The 18,429-nt window shown below is 41.1% G+C and overlaps 4 protein-coding genes across 6 annotated transcripts in view; all 4 read right to left on the reverse strand.

The window, feature by feature from the left end:
* LOC6577872 (sodium/hydrogen exchanger 3) overlaps positions 1 to 335 on the reverse strand; it is a 32,082-nt gene extending 31,747 nt beyond the window's left edge. Inside the window, exon 1 of one of the 2 annotated variants that reach the window (XM_044009306.1) lies at positions 29 to 335. The gene's annotated coding sequence lies outside the window, so the exon portion shown is untranslated. Of the gene's footprint in view, positions 1 to 2 lie in introns of both variants that reach the window. The other variant, XM_044009305.1, reaches the window with a different exon arrangement.
* Positions 336 to 4,647: 4,312 nt separating this feature from the next.
* LOC116803996 lies at positions 4,648 to 5,071 on the reverse strand. The gene has a single exon (XM_032729466.2). It carries the CDS (start codon positions 4,977 to 4,979, stop codon positions 4,845 to 4,847), a length of 135 nt encoding a protein of 44 aa, XP_032585357.1. The 5' UTR covers positions 4,980 to 5,071; the 3' UTR covers positions 4,648 to 4,844.
* Positions 5,072 to 5,591: 520 nt separating this feature from the next.
* Positions 5,592 to 13,735, reverse strand: LOC6577873 (THO complex subunit 2). 2 transcript variants are annotated; one of them, XM_032728411.2, is made up of 16 exons: positions 13,383 to 13,735; positions 13,143 to 13,311; positions 12,832 to 13,079; positions 12,567 to 12,700; positions 12,111 to 12,511; positions 11,304 to 12,053; positions 10,850 to 11,239; positions 10,441 to 10,788; positions 10,088 to 10,372; positions 9,721 to 10,029; positions 8,973 to 9,660; positions 8,246 to 8,908; positions 8,116 to 8,159; positions 5,973 to 6,147; positions 5,873 to 5,916; positions 5,592 to 5,805 (listed from the first exon to the last, which is right to left on the reverse strand). In XM_032728411.2, the coding sequence occupies exons 1-16, from the start codon at positions 13,586 to 13,588 to the stop codon at positions 5,671 to 5,673; spliced, it is 4,989 nt and encodes a 1,662-aa protein (XP_032584302.2). In that variant the 5' UTR covers positions 13,589 to 13,735; the 3' UTR covers positions 5,592 to 5,670. The 2 variants fall into 2 exon arrangements, with proteins under 2 accessions (XP_032584302.2, XP_043865213.1); XM_044009278.1 differs by having other exon boundaries at positions 8,116 to 8,162.
* Positions 13,736 to 13,983: 248 nt separating this feature from the next.
* On the reverse strand, positions 13,984 to 18,305 carry LOC6577874 (ionotropic receptor 25a). Its single transcript, XM_002003769.4, has 9 exons — positions 17,877 to 18,305; positions 17,539 to 17,688; positions 17,184 to 17,459; positions 16,531 to 16,969; positions 16,299 to 16,413; positions 15,965 to 16,210; positions 15,164 to 15,756; positions 14,584 to 15,099; positions 13,984 to 14,532 (listed from the first exon to the last, which is right to left on the reverse strand). Exons 1-9 carry the CDS (start codon positions 17,971 to 17,973, stop codon positions 14,142 to 14,144), a joined length of 2,823 nt encoding a protein of 940 aa, XP_002003805.2. The 5' UTR covers positions 17,974 to 18,305; the 3' UTR covers positions 13,984 to 14,141.
* Between the last annotated feature and the right edge of the window lie 124 nt (positions 18,306 to 18,429).

Below are 18,429 nucleotides of genomic sequence, written 5' to 3' on the forward strand. Positions count from 1 at the left end.
ACATTTTTACTTTGTTTTTCGAACGAACCATTTTCCATTAGCAACAGACAGCTGCCCCTTGCGTAGGCTCTCGAGATTTTTGTTTGGATTTGTTGGGTTTATAAATAACATTCATTTAGTACACAGCATACAGCATATTTTTCGAAATTATAAGCCAAACTAAACTCGAACATAATCATAAAAGTCAATGTATTCATATGTAGTTGCCCGACGCGAAAATGGCGCAATTTGAGTTCTGGAAGCCTACACGTGCTGTGTGACTCAACCACAGATAACCATGAAACACAAACACTATTTCATTTTTAAGTACATGCATACATAATGTATGTATGTATATTGATATATTTATATTGTTGATAATATTGCTATAATATTGTTTTGTAATTTCTTTGCGTTCGAATTGAAAAAAACAAACTGCAGTCCGCGCTCTGAAGTCAAGAACTGAAACAGAGAAACAAACAGCAGCAGGAAAATTCAAAACACCACAGTGAACGTAAGAGAGAGTGTGAGAGAGGGAGACAGAGGGTGGGCAGAGCGAGAGAGCACGAGAAATCGAGAGAGAACGGAGAGAAAAACGCCGGCTATAGCACAGTGAGGCAACAACGAGTAATAAAATGGCAAAAATTGATCAAATTTATATGAAATAATAATAATAAAAAAGGTTTGTTTAAATATTTTAGTTAAAATAGGTTTTAAAAAAATTAAAATATATAAGAGTAAACTTCTTTATAAGAAACAAATTTAATTTATTATATACATTTATAAATATAAAGCAAATTAAAAATGAATAACTGCATGCAAAACACAAATAAAAAATCGAAATACTTGAAATGTTTACAATTCAGTGAACTCAGTGCAAATTCATTAACGATTTTTTTCCTCAATTATGTCATGTCCGTTTTGATATCTATATATATTGACAATGATTTTAATACCCTGGACTCATTAAAAATATGAGTTCAGGGTGAATTTGTTTTTGTGAGTTATAATAAAGTAGCTGACTGTCTACTTTAGTCAGTCGATAATAATCGATAATGTTATATCATAATCGATCATTTGATGTTTTGAAATTTATCTATAAAATTTAAAAGCTTAGAGTTTGGTTAATATGTTGTTTGCTATGATTAACTGAATAGACAAATTTTCCTTGTTTCTTCTATTTTATTTGGTATTTTTTATTTGCCAATAATTTTCATTGTTAATTGGAACTAGTAATTGAGTGCACAAGCGACCGCAAAAGAAATTACCATAGCCTGCAGTTTAAAATTGATTTTTGCCAAGGGTTTGCTGGGCGCGCAAGGAGAATAAACCCAGCGTAATTCGCTTGTAATTACAATGTACACAGTGCCTGTCAATGTATGCGATTCCATTTGGCTGCCATTGAAAATATGCACATACATATGTACGACTGTTTGTGTATATATATACATATTTCAATATCAGGTTCGTGGCATTTCCATATCGATTCACTGACACGAGCTACAAAAAAGGAACAACAGAAAAAAAAAGCAGAGGATTGCTTGGCCTGTTGTCAGGCAGGCTGAAGGATAACGATGGGTTTGCTGCTGGTGCCTTTAGACTGCACAACAGATATGCAAGATATGTGCAATATGCGCACAAATTATTCTGTGTGTCTGTGTGTGTGCACATTATCCTTGTACTTGAACAGCATGCACTAAGTGTACACATAATTGAAACCAAAGGACATACGCCTCTGCGTCCCCAGACTCAGTCCTGCATGAATTGCATGCCGTAACGAATTTCTCGCTCTGCATTAAGCTATCTATCGATGTGAAATTAATTGTTTATATGTTTATTCACCGATTTGAAGAGGCAATCAAATGAAATTAAAATCCACTTTAAGTTAACTGCTCTTAATTGTCTAATTGTAGTGCTTGACTCAGAATGAAATCATGAAATTTGATTGATAAGAAATTTGAAGAGCAGCACTTCGAACTAAATGCTAAGTAACGCTATCCAGCACTTAGGAACTCAATTAGTTCGATAGAAGATGGTTTCTGTAATCAAAATTGTTTGGTATCTCTCGAACTTTATTTCGTTTACAACACAGTAAGTACTAAGAAAACTAGAATATAAATTTGATTTCCAACCAAACTTCTGTTAAAAGAAAATTATTAAAGAAAATCATCATCATTATAAGAAAAATAATCATTTCAGCACTTCTGTAAAACTTTCTTAATTTCGGATTTCTTGTCAAGTATTTGGGAGCAACCCAAAGCAAGTTTAGTTTTCTTAAATACATTTTCAAATCACAAAAGACAGCCAATAAAGGCAACCGCAGGAGCAAAGCTTTTATCCCACTTTAAGGCATAAAACTTGTTGTCAAAGTTGACCCCTGTTGGGTCAACAAGAAAAATTAAAGTGAAGATGAAGACGTAGACGGCCACAATGAAGCTTGAAGTTCAATAGACTTATACTCCAAGTGTACGAAGTCAAAGCTATTACTTTTTCCTAGATATCGTTACAAATATGACGAAGAAAAAAACATATTAATCCTGCCTCACACTAAGTGGCAATGAGGCGACGCATTATGTAAGCGGCTGCCGTTGCTTCAAGGACATTCGCAGCAAGACCAAGGTCCGCAACAGACAAAAAATAACAGTCGCTCGAAGCAGAGGCCGAAACAAGTGAAATAAAAAATGAGTGACAAAAACTACGGACCTCAAATAAGATAATGATGAAGAAGAAGAAGAAGAGCCGAAGAAATTTATTACACTTTTGCAATGGTCATGTCCGAAGGACGAATAACACGCAGTACTCATCTAGTAAATCAGTGGCATAGAAAGGCAAATACTGGTTCGGGCGTGACAAAGAGACAATAGTTATTGCTTTGGCTATTGGCAAAACTATCAAAGAGGATGACTCGACTACCAGATACTCGGCGTTTGGTACTATTGCAAACATTTTGCTAAATAAAGTTTACATTTATTTTTATTTTTATTTATTTATTTATTTATTTATTTTTTTTTTTAAATATAGTTTTATTGCAGCTTTTGTCTTAAACTCTGTAGCGCATTTATACGGATACCTTAACTAATGAAGTGGCTAAATGCCTTTATTACTACGAACTACGTTTACTAATTTAGGTCACTTCTCGGATCCAGGGGGTGTAATCTTTTCAACCTTCTGTTGATGGTGTTGGTGGATAAATTGGCTGCAAGCTGGTTTGCTCTCTAAAAGGATTCGATGGAAATATGTACTGAGCTTTCCCTACCTATCCCATAGATGTATTTGCAGACATTTGAGCTACTCTTTGTTTGCTTAAAATACCTCTGGCATATACATATGTACAACGAACAAAGCAAACATATGCAAAGTAGATGTGTATATAAGCGTGTATATAAATGCATTCACAAAGCAAGTCGCATTGTCTTTAAAGGCAATACGATAATTAAAACTGATATCGATAGACACATGCCAAGCCTGACTGATCAAAGGAAACAAAACACGAAAGAAATATTTGAAAATATAAGACTTGCAGTTACAAAGAGTGTGCATGAGTGTGTGTGTGTGTCGCATGGCATTGTCCACATGACAAAACAAAGTCATTTACTCAACAGCAATACAACAACAATCCGAGCGACTGTAATGCTGCGACACACACAAATACACAACAAACACACGCACACATACAAAATGTAGCATACTTTTGAGCAGCGCTTACAGCTTCGTCTATATGTCGCCATTGTTGTTATTATGGCTGAGAGCTCGCTTGGCAGCGACAACGAATGTGACGTAAAAATAAAAGTAGGAAAACGACGGCGTTGCCGATGCTGATGCCGTTGTCGATGTGACAACTTGTTTTTGTTTAGCGTAGGTACCGTTAGCGTGGGCGCGCGCCTCACACGTGACATGCGCATTGAACGCTGCCGCCTGCAAAAACAGATGTTTGCGATTTATTGCGTGGGAGAGCCAACAAAAAAAATAAAGCCTTTTAGACCCAAAGCTAGAAAGAGACAGAACGAGAGCAAAGCGTACCAATTGTACCAAATTATTACAAACAAAAAATCACCATTTTCGATTTAACAAAACAAGAACATGTATGCAAACTACAAACAGTTACATACGATATTTAACTTAATTTCAGTTAAAGGATTTCCAATGAAATAATCTTCGTGAGAAGCAGGTACACAGTATTCAGTAGCCGAAAATTGTACCGAATTTCGAACATTTATCCTGGGCAGCCCGGCCATAGACGGCAGCTAAGTACTAGCTTCTTTTTACTGCAAAGGGACGACAAAGGACCTTTTTTCAGTTAGCTCTAAGTGAGCGAAATTAACATGCCAATTGACAAACTCGCATTATTATAATGATATCAGGCTATGTAATCAAAGGATAAGCCATGTGAAAATCATCAGTTTATTATGCAATTATTTTCATATTTAAAAGCGTTTACACAGAGTGTGCTTGCGCATAGTTTAATGTACATATTCAATTATGTAAGCTAAATTCATATATATGTAGAAATTTTCGTAAAATAATAATAATTGAGAAGACTACGTACTTTCTCCGTCTGGTTAAATTGTGCAGCAACAGCGACTTTTAAACAGACACGCCTATCGTTAGGCTGTCATTTTTGTTTGTTGTTTAATTTTCAGAAATTTCTGTAGTCATATTTGTATTGTTCATTCGGTTAAGAGGTTAAAACACTTGTTTGACTTATTGCCCGCACGACGCCAATCGCATAATAATTGATGTAATTGAAATAACACTAACAAACTTTAGCACACGCACACACTTCGCCCGTTAACTGTTACTGTCAATTGGTATTGGTGGGTGGGTGCAGGCGACGGCAGCGCCCGTCCTCCTCCACCTCCTGCTGCTTAAAGCGAACGCTTGAGTACGTTAAAGTTTTGCATTAGATTTGCCGTTTTCATGTAAACAGCAAACAATTTGATGTGATTTTTGTGAAAATTTGTGTATTTATTAAAGTAGTCTTGCCGCCGGGCCATTGCCATTGCCAATTTGTTGAAGCACGCACTGAAGACTAAAATTTTCTCGAGCTTCACCTTCACGTGTGGCCACAGGACATTTCCTAGCGATATATCCTTTGCAACAAAATGTACTAAAAATACTCATAACGGCGTTGGGTGCACTTCAGGGTTGCTGTTGCTTCAACTGGGCGAAGAAAAAGCGATAAAAAAAAAAAAAAAAATACAGATAACAAATACACATATCGTAAAATATGTATGATGTATGTAAAGTATATATGCTTCATTTGCTAAAACAGGTCTAAAAATGTTCAAATAATATTTAATTCAATTTGTAACTGATTATCGATGTGTAATTTCGATATTTATCAAATGATAGTCGAATTATCGATAGCAAACTTGAAATGCGTGGCTAAGATTATTCGAATTTAAAATTTAATTTCCGTTCTTATATGAACGAACTGTATTTAGACTGTGCACACCTTAGGCAAATTTAATAATTGCAACTATAATTATTTTTTATCTATACATTGTTTATTTTGTTTGACTTTTTTTTTAATTAGGTACTACAAAAAATTGTAAAACTTTCACAAAATTGTTTTTTGCTTTACGTTAAAAGAGTAAATAAAATTGTATGGATTTTTTATATTATTGTTAATTAGGTTTTTTATTCTTAAACCAAATGCTCTTCACAATACGGGAATTCGGCCTCATGCGTTCAATAGTTCATTCTCGAGGAACGTGTCGACTTCGAGATACTGTATTGACGATCATCACCTCGTGCACTGCCACCACCTCCACCGGCGCCACGTTCTCGATCGAATTTGTCATGTGAGCGTTCTCGGGATTTTTCCTGCAGATAACAGTAGGAAATGTTGTCGTTAGCCATCGCACTTTGCTTGCTAGCATTGAGGACTTACTCTATGGCGTTCCCGTTCGCGGATGTCGTCATCGCCGTTTTGTGCTAAAAATTATACATTCTTGAATTTCCTGCATACTGATTCACTAAATATGCCTCACCTTCACGCCGACGCTTGTGGTCGCTGGTGCTGGACTCCTCGTTGCGGTCTCGCTTCCGTCCTAGCTTGCGATCCTTGCGCGCATCACGCTCCTCATCAGACAGCTTGTCCTTGTTGCGCTCTTTGGTCTTCAGGCCGCGCGCTTTCTTCACACTATCTACGAGCTCTTCTACCTTCTGTAATGGCATTTGATTAATATGGACTGTAAAATTCGCTGAAAGCTAACAAATGGAAATAAAAAAAAACTAAAAAGTAATTATGTATTATGACCAAGCCCAACATCACATTAAAAGTACTCCCTCTCCCGTTTCCACATTACTCCTGGCCCGCCCCTAAGCTGAGTGTCCGCCCCCACAGCACGCTGATCACTTACCCGTCTGCACACAATCAAGAGCAACGAATAAACAACTAAACTGCAATCGGCTTTGTGCTGAATTGGAGAGTCGGATCAGTGTTGGACAACGCTGAGGGCTCAACCGTCCAGTGGAAAAAGTGTTCCATTATTTTGGTAGTTTGTATTATTGGTATTTTTTTTTTTTTTTTTTAGGTATTTTTTCTGGCGATTTTAAAGACGTCTCTGATGATGATTTGGTCCAATTTCACGGGAAGACATTTGTGATTTCTTTATAGTAGATTTAGTTATTCTCCAATGGCTCCTCTTTAGTGGAATGTTGTCATTGTACGGTTCTTTGGTCACTCAATAGATTTAGGTAAATCCCTCTTTGTAGAATTATCAGGAGGTCCACGTTTTCAAAAGGGTTACATCACAGGTAGATAACAAGGACTGTTTACGAAGTTATGCGAAGTCAGCGTGTTGAGTCCAGGATTCGTCTTATCGTCCATCTTTGTGTTGTTTAGCATAAATCGGCAGTGTTTTTACTGTAGATTCCAGTTTGACGACTTTTCAGTACTTTTTGTTAAATATGTAGCCGATTCATCTCGACGAAAATCAATTTGTTTAAGAAATCAGGAACAGGACTCCGTGTTGCAAATTGAGTTTTAGGTTAAATTATTTTTCTCTGGAGTGTGGATTTTTTGAATGTTTTTTTTTTTTTTTTTTGCCACAGCGTGAGATATTTTATGATTTTTGTGTAGCTCTCGTATAGACCAAGTTTTTGTCTGCTGGTTGTTCTGGTCTCCAGGATTAACAAAGTTCTGCCAGCTTCAGAGTTACTTTATTGTTTTGCAGCTCAAGGGTATCCAATGGTTTTAAATGTGAATGGCTCCGATTGATTGTCTTTGTTTCTAGATTGAATCAACCAGATTGTACTGTTTTTAGGGCGGCTATGTGTGTTGATGTGATCTGCGCTTTAGGCTTCCAGTATATGAGCATCTCATTCGAAATTTTGTCGAAGGACTCGTCTATGGCGTTGTTGGTCCAATGATGATTTAATGTTTGTTGTCTATAGTATACTGACGTACTCCTATTCCCACGTTGTTTTATTTGTTTATTTATTTGTTTTTTTTTTTTTTTTTTTTTTTTTTGTTTTTTTTTTTTTTTTTTTTTTTTTTTTTTTTTTTTTTGTGCGTTTTTGCAGCTTACACCGACTCTGCTTGGCTTCCTGAGTTCGTTTTCATCTTCATCATCTTGACTAGTCCTTCGTTGTTCTTGTTCTGGTCCATTTGTTATTAAAAACTAACTTAGCTTACCCACAAACTACATAACATTTGCATCAATATAAGACTTAAAATCGAGTGTAGAGAATTTAAAAAAAAAAAAAAAAAAATACCTACAAATTGAAATACAAATCCTACTAAAATCTCATTCACTTAACACATAAGCACATACACTCTCTCTAAACAATTGAACTGTGCGCTTAACCTAATATTTACATATACCTTAATACTATACATTTATTGCCCCCATTTGTAAACAACTTTTGTATACTTAGAGAATACACTCGTTTAACTAGGACGTGATCCAAGTGGGTCCAGAGGAGATATTGCTTGAGGTTGTTGAAATTGGTCTGAAGTCGTCTCTACCAGATGGTGGAATATGTGTGTGTTCTAAGGCGCCTCTCATGCTTTCAGTGAGTCAATTTTTTTTTTTTTTTTTGTATTTATTTAAAATTATGCCCTCCGTTGGTTGCGGTTCGGTCGGTCGTTGTCTTAGCGTACTATGTATGCAACCATATGCTACTAACCTTTGAACTGCTTGTAGATGATTCCAATTTACGACGCTTTGAATCTGCTGGCAAAACAGGAAATATATATTTAGCAAATCTCTGTGTAAGGTCTATATTGTAGAACGCATTATATTTTGATTTCATTTACCTTTATCATATTCAATAGTTTCGTGACTACGTCGATGCTGCAGCGAACCGTTGCTCTCATTGGACACCGAACTCAGATCGCGGTCCCTTTGGTAGTCATCATAGTGGCGATGATCCTGGCCGCTGTTGCCGCCGCCCGTCACCAGATCAACTGTTTCGACTCCCTCATGCCGATACTGGCTTCGCTCATCGCGTCGTGATAGCTTCTCTCGTTTCTGTGCCCGCATAGCGGCAAGTTCCAGCTCCTCAAGACGCTGTGTGCGCTCGCGTGCTCGCTGCTGCAGCTCGGCCTCGGTACGCTCCTTATTGCTGTTGCGGTTGCTCTCGCGCTGTGAACTGCGCGTGCTGCTTAAGCTGTGGCGCTCTTCACGTTCCCGATCTCTCTCCCGGCTGCGTCGTTCGTTTTGTCCGCCATTGCTGTTGCTATTGTTACTGTTGCTATTGTTGTTGTTGTGGTTAGTACTGCTGCTATTGGACTGCTGTTGCTCTTCCTTGGCATCCATGTTCCGATGAGATTGGGTTTCCCTGACCGCTGATGTTGACGCATCCCTCTTACTCTCACGCTCGCTATTGGATGGTGCTGAGACGGCCTTTGAGATGGAGACCACAGTAGATGCCGTGCCCTCTGGTTTGCTGGGCTTGGCATCGCCACGCGCTGCTTGAGCTAAATAGGAATGGGAATATATATTGATGGACAATAGGTTCAGCCTTAAGTGAATGCTACTTACCAGTCTTTGCGTCCGCCTCTTTTCCTGATGCCTTTGGATCATAGAAAGACGAACTACTGACCGTTTTTGTTGTTGGTGTGGTCGTCGTTGTGGCAGCAGATGCATTTGCTTTTTCGCCGGGCTGCACCTTGACGGCGCTACCAGGCGGTGCGGGCGCTGCTTCCTTTACCGGCCGCTCGGCGACCTGATGGAAGTCGCTCTCTTTGAACATATGAGGAGACTTTAGTTTTAACTGGCCAATATAGCTGGAGGCGATGGCAAACAAATCCGGTCGCTTGGTTTTCTCCTCCTCGCGCACTTTGTCCACCTTGCGCTCGATGATCTGCGCTAGCTTGGATAGCACCGGATAATGGGGCAAAATGCGCATCAGTATGATAAGCGCATTGCGTATTTGCATGAAGTCCTTAGAATCAAGACAGAACACAATTGCCTTTGTAATCTTGTAGTGCCACTTGTGGCATACATGGCGATAGTTTTCGTAGCCAACATGATCGTTGGCCTCCGAGAACTGATTGCTGACGCGGAATTTGGTTACAAAGCCAGGATAATTTGCACACTCCTTATTGAAAACAGCCTGATCTGCATGCCAACGCATTACCGTCTCCAGCATGGCACACAAAAAGCGACCATAACGCGTCGCCTCACCCTCCGTGCAAGATGTGACAGAGTATGTAATGTCGCAGAAGAGCTAAACAGGAATTACAAAATTAATAACTAAATTAACTAATTGGTAAGAGTACATTCATACCCGATCGTAACAGAGCAACGTGGAGAAATTCGCCGTCTTCAAATTATGTATAGTTTGAACGAACTTGGCACAGTAGAGCGCGTCCAGGGCAGTGAAGGTGCAGCGCGGAAAGAGGCATAGCTGCAGGAACTGTGTAATGGTATCATTTTTCGCTGATTTGGCGGAGCGCAACAGAAACCAGCCATCTTTTTGCTCTTGCAGACGTTGCAGAATTTTATCAACATGCTCATGTTGTTTCTTACGCTCGTCATTTAGCTTCTCCATGAGCGCAATATAGCGCTCCTGCTCCTTCTTGTTCTTGGACTGGTTCTGCAAGAATTAGATAATTAATAATTGTTACTCCAATGCCTACTTAATTGGCTTTTACCGAGTCCTTGCCATCGGCAGCTTGCTGTGCCAACTGCTTTAGCTTGCCAATCTCTCGCTGATAAATCTCATTCGGCACATGCAAATCGTACATACTTAGACTCCAGAAGGTGACCAGAAACTGAGGACTTATGTCCTCCCAGACTTTGGCGCTGTGCAACGGTCGCACCGACTCCACAATAGGATTCATGATCAACTGCGTCGCCTCCAAATACTTTTGCAGCTTTTGGGCTGTCGTCAGTTTTTTGGCATTGGGATCCGCCTTACGCAATTGATCATATTTTTGCTATATAGATATATAAATAAAATTAACTTTCGAATGAACAAAGTTAACCAAATATAAGTTCTACTTACATTAATCTGGTGCGTGAACATAGGGCGTGCCAAGAAGAAGGCCACATCGGTGTTAATGTGGTATTCACGCAACATGGTAATAATTGATGGAAGGCGTTCGACATACTCGTCCACCGAATAAGTGGAGCCCAAGAATGTGCCAAACTGCACCAGGGCATCCTGGCACTGATCATACAAGCTGCCCACAAGCTTCAAGTGACTATGCGCAGCCGTTTCGCGATATATAACGCAATGTTTCTGCTGTGCCATCAGCAGGCAAAGTGTGACGGCGAGATCATTGTTGGCTAACGCCTCCTTCAAGCGATTCGAAGACTTCTTTGTGTTGCGCACCTGGCTAAAGTAGCCCGCCTGAAAAATTATAAATTTATATTCATATCGATCTCAATTATTCATATATTCATAATATTACCTCGCCACGCAGCTGCTCACCGCCACAAAGCGCTTGCAGCTGATCGTTTGTCATCTCTTCGCACGACTCCACACCCGCCATTTTGTGGACAAGTTCGCGCAGAACTAGCAAATCCAGACTCTTCTGCGACTTCAGTTGGTTGGCTACATACTGAAGCAGGCCGCTCATTTCGATGCTGTACTTTTTGTAGATGGTGCCACAGAAGGAAGCAAGGCTCTGCAACCATAATGAGAGCGAGGTGCCGTCGTCCTTAAATCGGCCGCGACCCGTCATGGTAAGCGATTCAATGATGCAATATCCCAGGCAATCAAACGATAAAGCAGTCAAATACTTAAGCATGTCACAGACCGGGCCAATCAAATTGTCATAAATTTGGATTTGAACAAGGATCTGAAATAAAATATGCAATTTGCTTAAAATGAAATCCCCCAGAACTTAAAACAGAAATACTTACATAATCGAACAGCAGACCAGGCGTGCAGTGGCTATATTTGCCAACTAGACGCCCCAAGGGCTTCACATTCTCCTTGCTCACACGTTTCATAAGTGCCTTTATGTCCCGCTGTGCCAGACCGCAGCGACGTATCAGATTAGGGTGCATCTGATAGCTGTCATTCTTCCAGCGAGCGTACATGCTGTAGCGCAAATGATATGGAAAGAATTTAACCACAGCCCAAATCTCTTCGGACATGGAACAATTGCTATCCAAATACAGCAAAGAGGGCAATATGCTGGCATCCAAACAGGTAATGATATCGTAATAATGCTGCTCTTGCTCCGAATTCGGAGGTGGACCATTCAAGTTGTCCACGCCCATGTCCAATAATATTTTGCCCATAATTCGCACCAGTTTGTACATCAACACCGTGTCGCAGTGCATTGCTGGACCCAGAACATTGGCCATGGGCCATGTGTATTTGCGCAAGTCGGAAAAGTCCTGCGCCTGCATCTTAGCCACCAGGGCGGCATCGTCGTACAAGCGATTGCGGCTGGGCTTACGACCGGCAGGAGCTTTGAAGACTTTCTTGTAATAAATCTGCTCAACTGACAGATGCACCAACTCCACGATGGCACGTGCGATTGGATCTTGAACCACAACTGATTGATCTGGCAGTTTCTGTATGATTTTGAGTGCATTGTCCCAGTCGCCAACTTTGAGCAATGCCTCGCACAGTCCAAACTTCTGATTAGCATTGTATTTCTCCTACAAAATTGATGAGATTAGTTACCATAAGACAATATCACTGTCAATGAAACATACCTCATCAAATTTCTTAGTGGTTGGTGGTGGTGGTGGCTCTTTGTCATCCTCCTTCTTGTTAGTGGAGATCACATGAAGTTTACGTACCATTTCCCTGGCGTCGGCAAGCTCCTCCTCCCACTGTGCACGTATGCTTCCATCATTGGGCGTTAACCAGACATACACATCATTCAGTTCAATGACTCCATGCTTGAGCAGCAAAGCACAGACATGGTATAACGAACGGGGCGTGCGTGCCGCCTTAAAGTGGCAGAATTTGTAGCCAAGCACTTCGCAGATAATGGCGCCGGTGGGCATATAGCTGCGTAGCAGAGGTATAAAAAGTTTCCAGCGATCGGGGCGCGTCTCAAAGGATTCAATTATAATATCCAGTACGCGATTGGGATCAAGATTGAAGCAGCCTACAAGCAATGAATGGGTTACTCATAATCTTAAATTATGATAAGATGAGCTCACCAATTAATGATTTTATTATATCCATTATTGTGTCAGGTGTTGTGTGCTCCTCGAAATCCTGATTCATTTCCGTGATAAGCTTGACAAATCCTTCACTCTCCTCGCGAAAAAGATTAAAGCGGCGCTGTTTGTAGCTGCGCGAGTTTAAAGGATAGTTCAATTAATTGAATGTATATTGACCACTGGATACTTCAGCAGATGTATTCATAGATTTTTAGTTAGTTTGGTTTAGTTTTGAGCTGTATACATAAATAGGCGCGCTTACTAGAGCTTAGTCTTGACTTTGATGAATTTAGTGTAGAAACTTTTGTTCTTCACAATGCCCACTTCCTGCAGCGTATCTATTTCCAAGCGTTCTTTAAGCAAACTCTCCGGCAGCACCTTGTCCAGATCCTTAACAATTTGTACAAATCCATGGCGCTCCTCCTGTAAGCCCTCGGTCATCAAGGATGTCTCACTATCCAAAATGTTGACCACGTCCAATATAAGACTGGGAAACTCCTTATGCAGCGCCTAAAAATAAGAAATCAAATTATAAATATTTGGCTTTAGGTGCCCGGCATGCGCAGTACTTACCACAACATCTGTGAGCACATGCAGCACGACATCTTTCTTGAGCTTGTAACGCAATGCTTGCCAGAGCAACTCGTATATGGCGTTTGAGATCCCGCGTTTAAATGTGCCATGCCGATCGAAGACTGGACTTTCTGGGCTATCCTGCAACTGTTGCTTCAAGTACTTTAAACTAGAAAATGGAAAGTGTATACATAGAATATTAATACGCATATAATAGAAATCTTAGAAGAAGCTACATACAATTCGTTTCGGCCAGACTTATCAAAGTGTTTAAAAATATCTGTATTGAGTAGTGTTTCTTTATTCACACTGCCGCCATTTCCATTGGCATCCGTCAGGGTCGCCGCATCGGGCGCCGTTGTTGCTGTGGTCGTCGTCGGCGCTGCATCGCTTTCTTGCGTACCCGTCACGCTGTGACTCTTCGACAGTTTCTTCAAGCGACGCATACAAACTATTTATTTCTACACGCGGGCAACACGTATTTTATTTGCTTTATTTACAAATTTTACGTTATTTATTGAACAATTTGACAAATTTTCACACTTTTCTCCGCCTTTTCGAGTGTGAGAGATGTGTCTGAAAAATTTGTCTATCGATAACTGAATATCGAACTAGGGATACAGTGCACGTTTTTAACAGGGCTACCACTAGAAAGTCGAACGGTTGCTTAAGACTGGTATGCTGTTAATAAAACAATGAAATGTAAGTACTTCAGACGGCGCCAAAAGGTTTTTTTGAAATTTCTGGAGAAAAACATAAGAGATAGCATATTATTGGAATAATGCAATATAGTCAGAACGAAAACTGGAGCAAACTGTACTCAGGCAAAAGGAGAATAAACAATTTTACGACACATGAGTTTATTAAAAATTTGATATTCAGAATTGAAAGTGCTTAAGATGTGATAAATTGTTACATATTTTCTTGCTATCGACGTAGACAATGTTTGTGAGCAATTTTCGCAATACATTATTTGTATATTATTTAGTTACAGGTCCTCTAGAAACGTGGCTTGAAAGTAGCCGGAAATTGATTGAAACGCGGACGCAGTGCAGCATTGGATTTTTCGAACTTCTCGCCCGTGTGACCCAATATGATGCCGTCTGTTGCCTTTCCGCCATCCTTGTAGCTGGGTTGGGTAGAGTTGGCTTCAGCAACGTCGATAATGCGGGGATTCTTGCGATATCTGTACCACCAGTACTCAAAGACAAGCGTAATGCAGGCCATGCCAATGCCCACAAAGATGACAATAAAAACGCCACCAATATTCTGAATGGATATGCCGTCTGATTGATCCTCCGGCTTCTCACAGCTGGCCTGTGCCTCATCGTTCTTCCACCACTTTTCCTTGAGCTTCTCCAGTTGACGCTTGTTCAGCAAAGTTAAAATACTACAAAATATGCATTAGCTTAGACTTCTAAAATCATCAGACCTGACTTACGCATTATTAAATTGATCCTTGAGATGCGAGCCTTGCTGTACCGCAATGGCGTAGGGCTTGCGAGAGAACTCCTCACCAACCACCTGTAGATCACAATTGGTCAGCTGTAGATAGCGTATGTCCGTTGCATCACCCAGAAATGCAAAACCCGTTGCGCTTGAGGAGTTGCGCACACGCGCCACAGCTTCGTCCAGTGTAGCCGGCAGACCCGCCTCCTGCATAGCCTGCCACATCTTCGTATACTTATCGCTGACCGGATAATCCCAAACGGCTAGCTTAGAGCGCTCCAGCGGTGTCAACGAATCATTCAGTGACAAATCCTTCCAAATTTCATAAAACATTTGTTCGATGTTGGCCATGCGTTCGAAGTATGTCATTGCAGCGGAACCATTCAGAGGAGCATAGAGAATCTTGTACTGCTTGGCCAAATCATCCAGGGACTCAACAGGTGTGTCCAAACGGGAAACAGTCAAAAAGGCAGCCAAATTGGCCGTGTAGGAGGCAATAATGATGAAGCTAAATGACAATAGATAGCATTTATAGTTATCCAATTTATCTTCACTCCAAACTTGATACCCACCCAAAGAGCCACCATGTGGCGGCAACTAGACGACCGGATAGGTTCTTGGGCGCCTCACCGCCGCCCTGAGGTGTCAGCGAAGTCATGCAGAACCACAGGCACTCCTTCAAATTGAATTCACGCTTCTCCTCGTCGTCCTTGTATTTCTCGCGATTGTTCTGATAGCTGTACGGACTCCAGCGATCGAAGACCCACATCAGAAAGCTGGTAAAGAAATAGGCAGCCAATATGCACAGCCAGACATTTGTCTCCAGCACAGTTAGAAATTTGAACAGCGAGCTAGGCGAGCTGGGACGCTGCATCATAATGGTGATGCCCACCAGATCGTAATAGGGCACCGTAAAATCAATCACGATCTCACGCTCCGCCATCACCGACATGCTGCCTAGGCCAATGTCCGCCTGTTTGTCGATCAGCTTCTTAACAATGCCATTCCATTCGCCCTTCTCATCCATATTGCCAAATTTACCGTCCTCCACCTCTTGAATCTCATAGTCGAAGTGCACAATGGCAGCGATCTCATTGATTAGATCAATGCAATAGCCCTTATAGCCCTTGGGTGCGGTCTCATCGCGCATTATAAAGGGGGCTTGCTGCGAATATTAGATCAGGTCAATCGATCTTTAGTTAAGACTATTCATTATTAAATAGAAAGTTTTCGTAATTAATAGCTTTAGTCAAATGCTTATTAGTCACTTTCCCAGGTCTTGTCATTTGAACTTTGCGTGCTGTGTCACTCATCAATCAATCAATCAATCAGTCATAAACAATCATATATTGCTAGTCCCGCATATAACTTACCACAACGGTGTAAATGCGATAGACCGTATCTGCGGTCAGATTCTTCATTTGCTCCTCATCCTTGACGACCAGCGGCGAGTCGAGGCCAGCTGTCCAGGTGCCGATTGACTTGCTATTGACAGAGCTGCCACCACGTATCTGGAGCACATTGATATCCATTTCAAACTTCATGTAGCTGAAGCCATTAAATGTCTGGCCCGGTTGCGTGACCAGCTCGAAAGTGCCATAGGATGTGGGTTCGGTAACCTTTGAACGTGCCCAAAAACAAAAATCACACAAATTTTGTAAACAATCATTATTGTCATAATTAGCGTTGGGGAAATAGTAAACACACCTGTATAAAGTATTGCCTAAGATCAATATTACGCTCAGGTGTATTGCCGCCTTGAAAGTCATCGCACTTCAGATACTCCATGTCCTTTGGCCAGGCGCCCGAGTGCAGCATTTCCCTAGCAAGCACAAAGAAAATAAATTTACTTAGGGAATCCCCAACCATCCAGAAGTAATCAACTCTGCTTTGGCCCCAAAAATCTCAACCTTCTCTTCTTCTTCGCCTCATCACTTACTTGATGGCCAAGAAGCTGCGCAAGGCCAAATCAAAGTAGAAGGCCGATGTCAGCTTCGGCTCCTCGTTCAAGTTGAATGTGGAGTAGAGCAGGCCGAGACGATCGCGATATTGCGCATACGCCATGGGTTTCAAGAACATAATCGTTGCATTGTCACGCTTACTCCTCAGCTCACCCTCGTGCTGAGTGATCGCATGCCAGGCAAAGTTGCGTGCAAAATACGCTGGCTTCACAGACTCCAACACCATGCCAATGGACTCCAAATTGCCCAGTACAAAAAAGTTATTAATGTCCAAATTGCGCAGCTTCTCGATCTGTTCCTCGCGCTCCCGTTTCCCATCCTTGGCAATGGCCGTGATGACATGACGCGTCTGGATGTTCTGCAGCAACGATTTGTACTTGTGATCCATGACAAAGGTGTCATCGTAGAGTATAGCAGCTGAGGAGAGAGTGAAGTTAAACTGGAATATTGTGGCTTATGATTCCTATATAAATTCCGAAATTGATATTTCAGGATATGAAGGATCAGTGTTTTATGTAGTAAGAGAACTAGGCAAAACAGATTTGATACATAAGGCATCTATAAGATATAGCTTAAGCAAACGCGTATTTACATTTAGTGTATTCACTAGTCGATCATACCCCACACTTACCATTGGTTATGTTCAGCCGCTTGACAATACTTCTCACTGCTTCTGGCATAATGTCAGCCGGTGGCATTATCTGCAGCAGATACTTTTGCTTCGATTCATCCAGATCCCGCCATTGTCTCAGATCACCCTCCTGTCCATAGGAGGCGCTAATTGTGGGCAGGCCCAGGGCCTGCGTGAAACTCTTGACCGTCTCCGAGGATACGCCCGACTTGGTGGTGTCCAATATAAGATGCGGCGTTTGCTTTCGCTCAATGCTGGCCACATACTTGTTGCAAACTGTGATTTATACGATGATATATATGTATGTTGTATGTAAATACATATATGAATAGGTAGATCGAAGATAGAAACCTACTTGCTTCCAGTAAGATTTTAGCATCCGTTTTATTCGCCTCAATGGACTCAATTTGCACCGATAAACCGTAGCTGGGATTCTTTTTCAAATAGGTAAGCACCACCTCGACGGCCTTGGCCGCTGGCTCATTATCCACTTCGTTTATAAAAACTATTAGAGGACACGACATTAGTTCGCTGTTTGCATAGCCGACCCAACTCTCCCAACTCAACGCCCACTCCCACTACCACTGTCATTCTCAGACCAATTCAGCCAATCGCACACTTTCAGCTTAATTAGTTTACCTAAGAGCCCAGTGCGCTATCTATTCTTATTCCATCTATCGATTTGCCACTTACACACATTGATATTCTGCGTGTTCTGAGCTGCAATTTCCATTTGCAGCAACGTCCACGCTAACCACAGATGTTTTAAAGCCGCTATATGTCTGCCCATAACTATTTTCCGTTAGAGCAGAAGGTCTTAACATTGACCGCACTACACGAACTGCAATTGACAACTGACGACAGGGGCTGCCAGGCCAGGCAGCGATTCGAATGTGTGGACACACACGTGTCTCCTTGGTGATAATCAATTTGGTTGGCTACCCTGCTGACCGCATAATCCATTGTTTGGTGCGCTAATTGGAAACGCCCTCCACCCGATTGGAACCGGATGTGGGTCAGCAGGTGGAGTAATTGTCACAGAGAACCCTTTCACTGACAGTCTAATACGTGGCCTTGAATTTCTGAATGTCTTTGATACAATCTTTTAAAATATACAGATTTAATTTGATGTTGCGAATCAATTAAGAAATCTCAAATATATCCCATAAATAAAAAATTACAAAACAAATTAATGAAACACATTCTCAAGGCAATACATTTCTTTCATCTATATACATAAATTCAT

This window comes from Drosophila mojavensis, unplaced genomic scaffold (genome assembly GCF_018153725.1).
Source record: "Drosophila mojavensis isolate 15081-1352.22 unplaced genomic scaffold, ASM1815372v1 contig_49, whole genome shotgun sequence".
In the NCBI taxonomy this organism is placed as follows: domain Eukaryota; kingdom Metazoa; phylum Arthropoda; class Insecta; order Diptera; family Drosophilidae; genus Drosophila; species Drosophila mojavensis.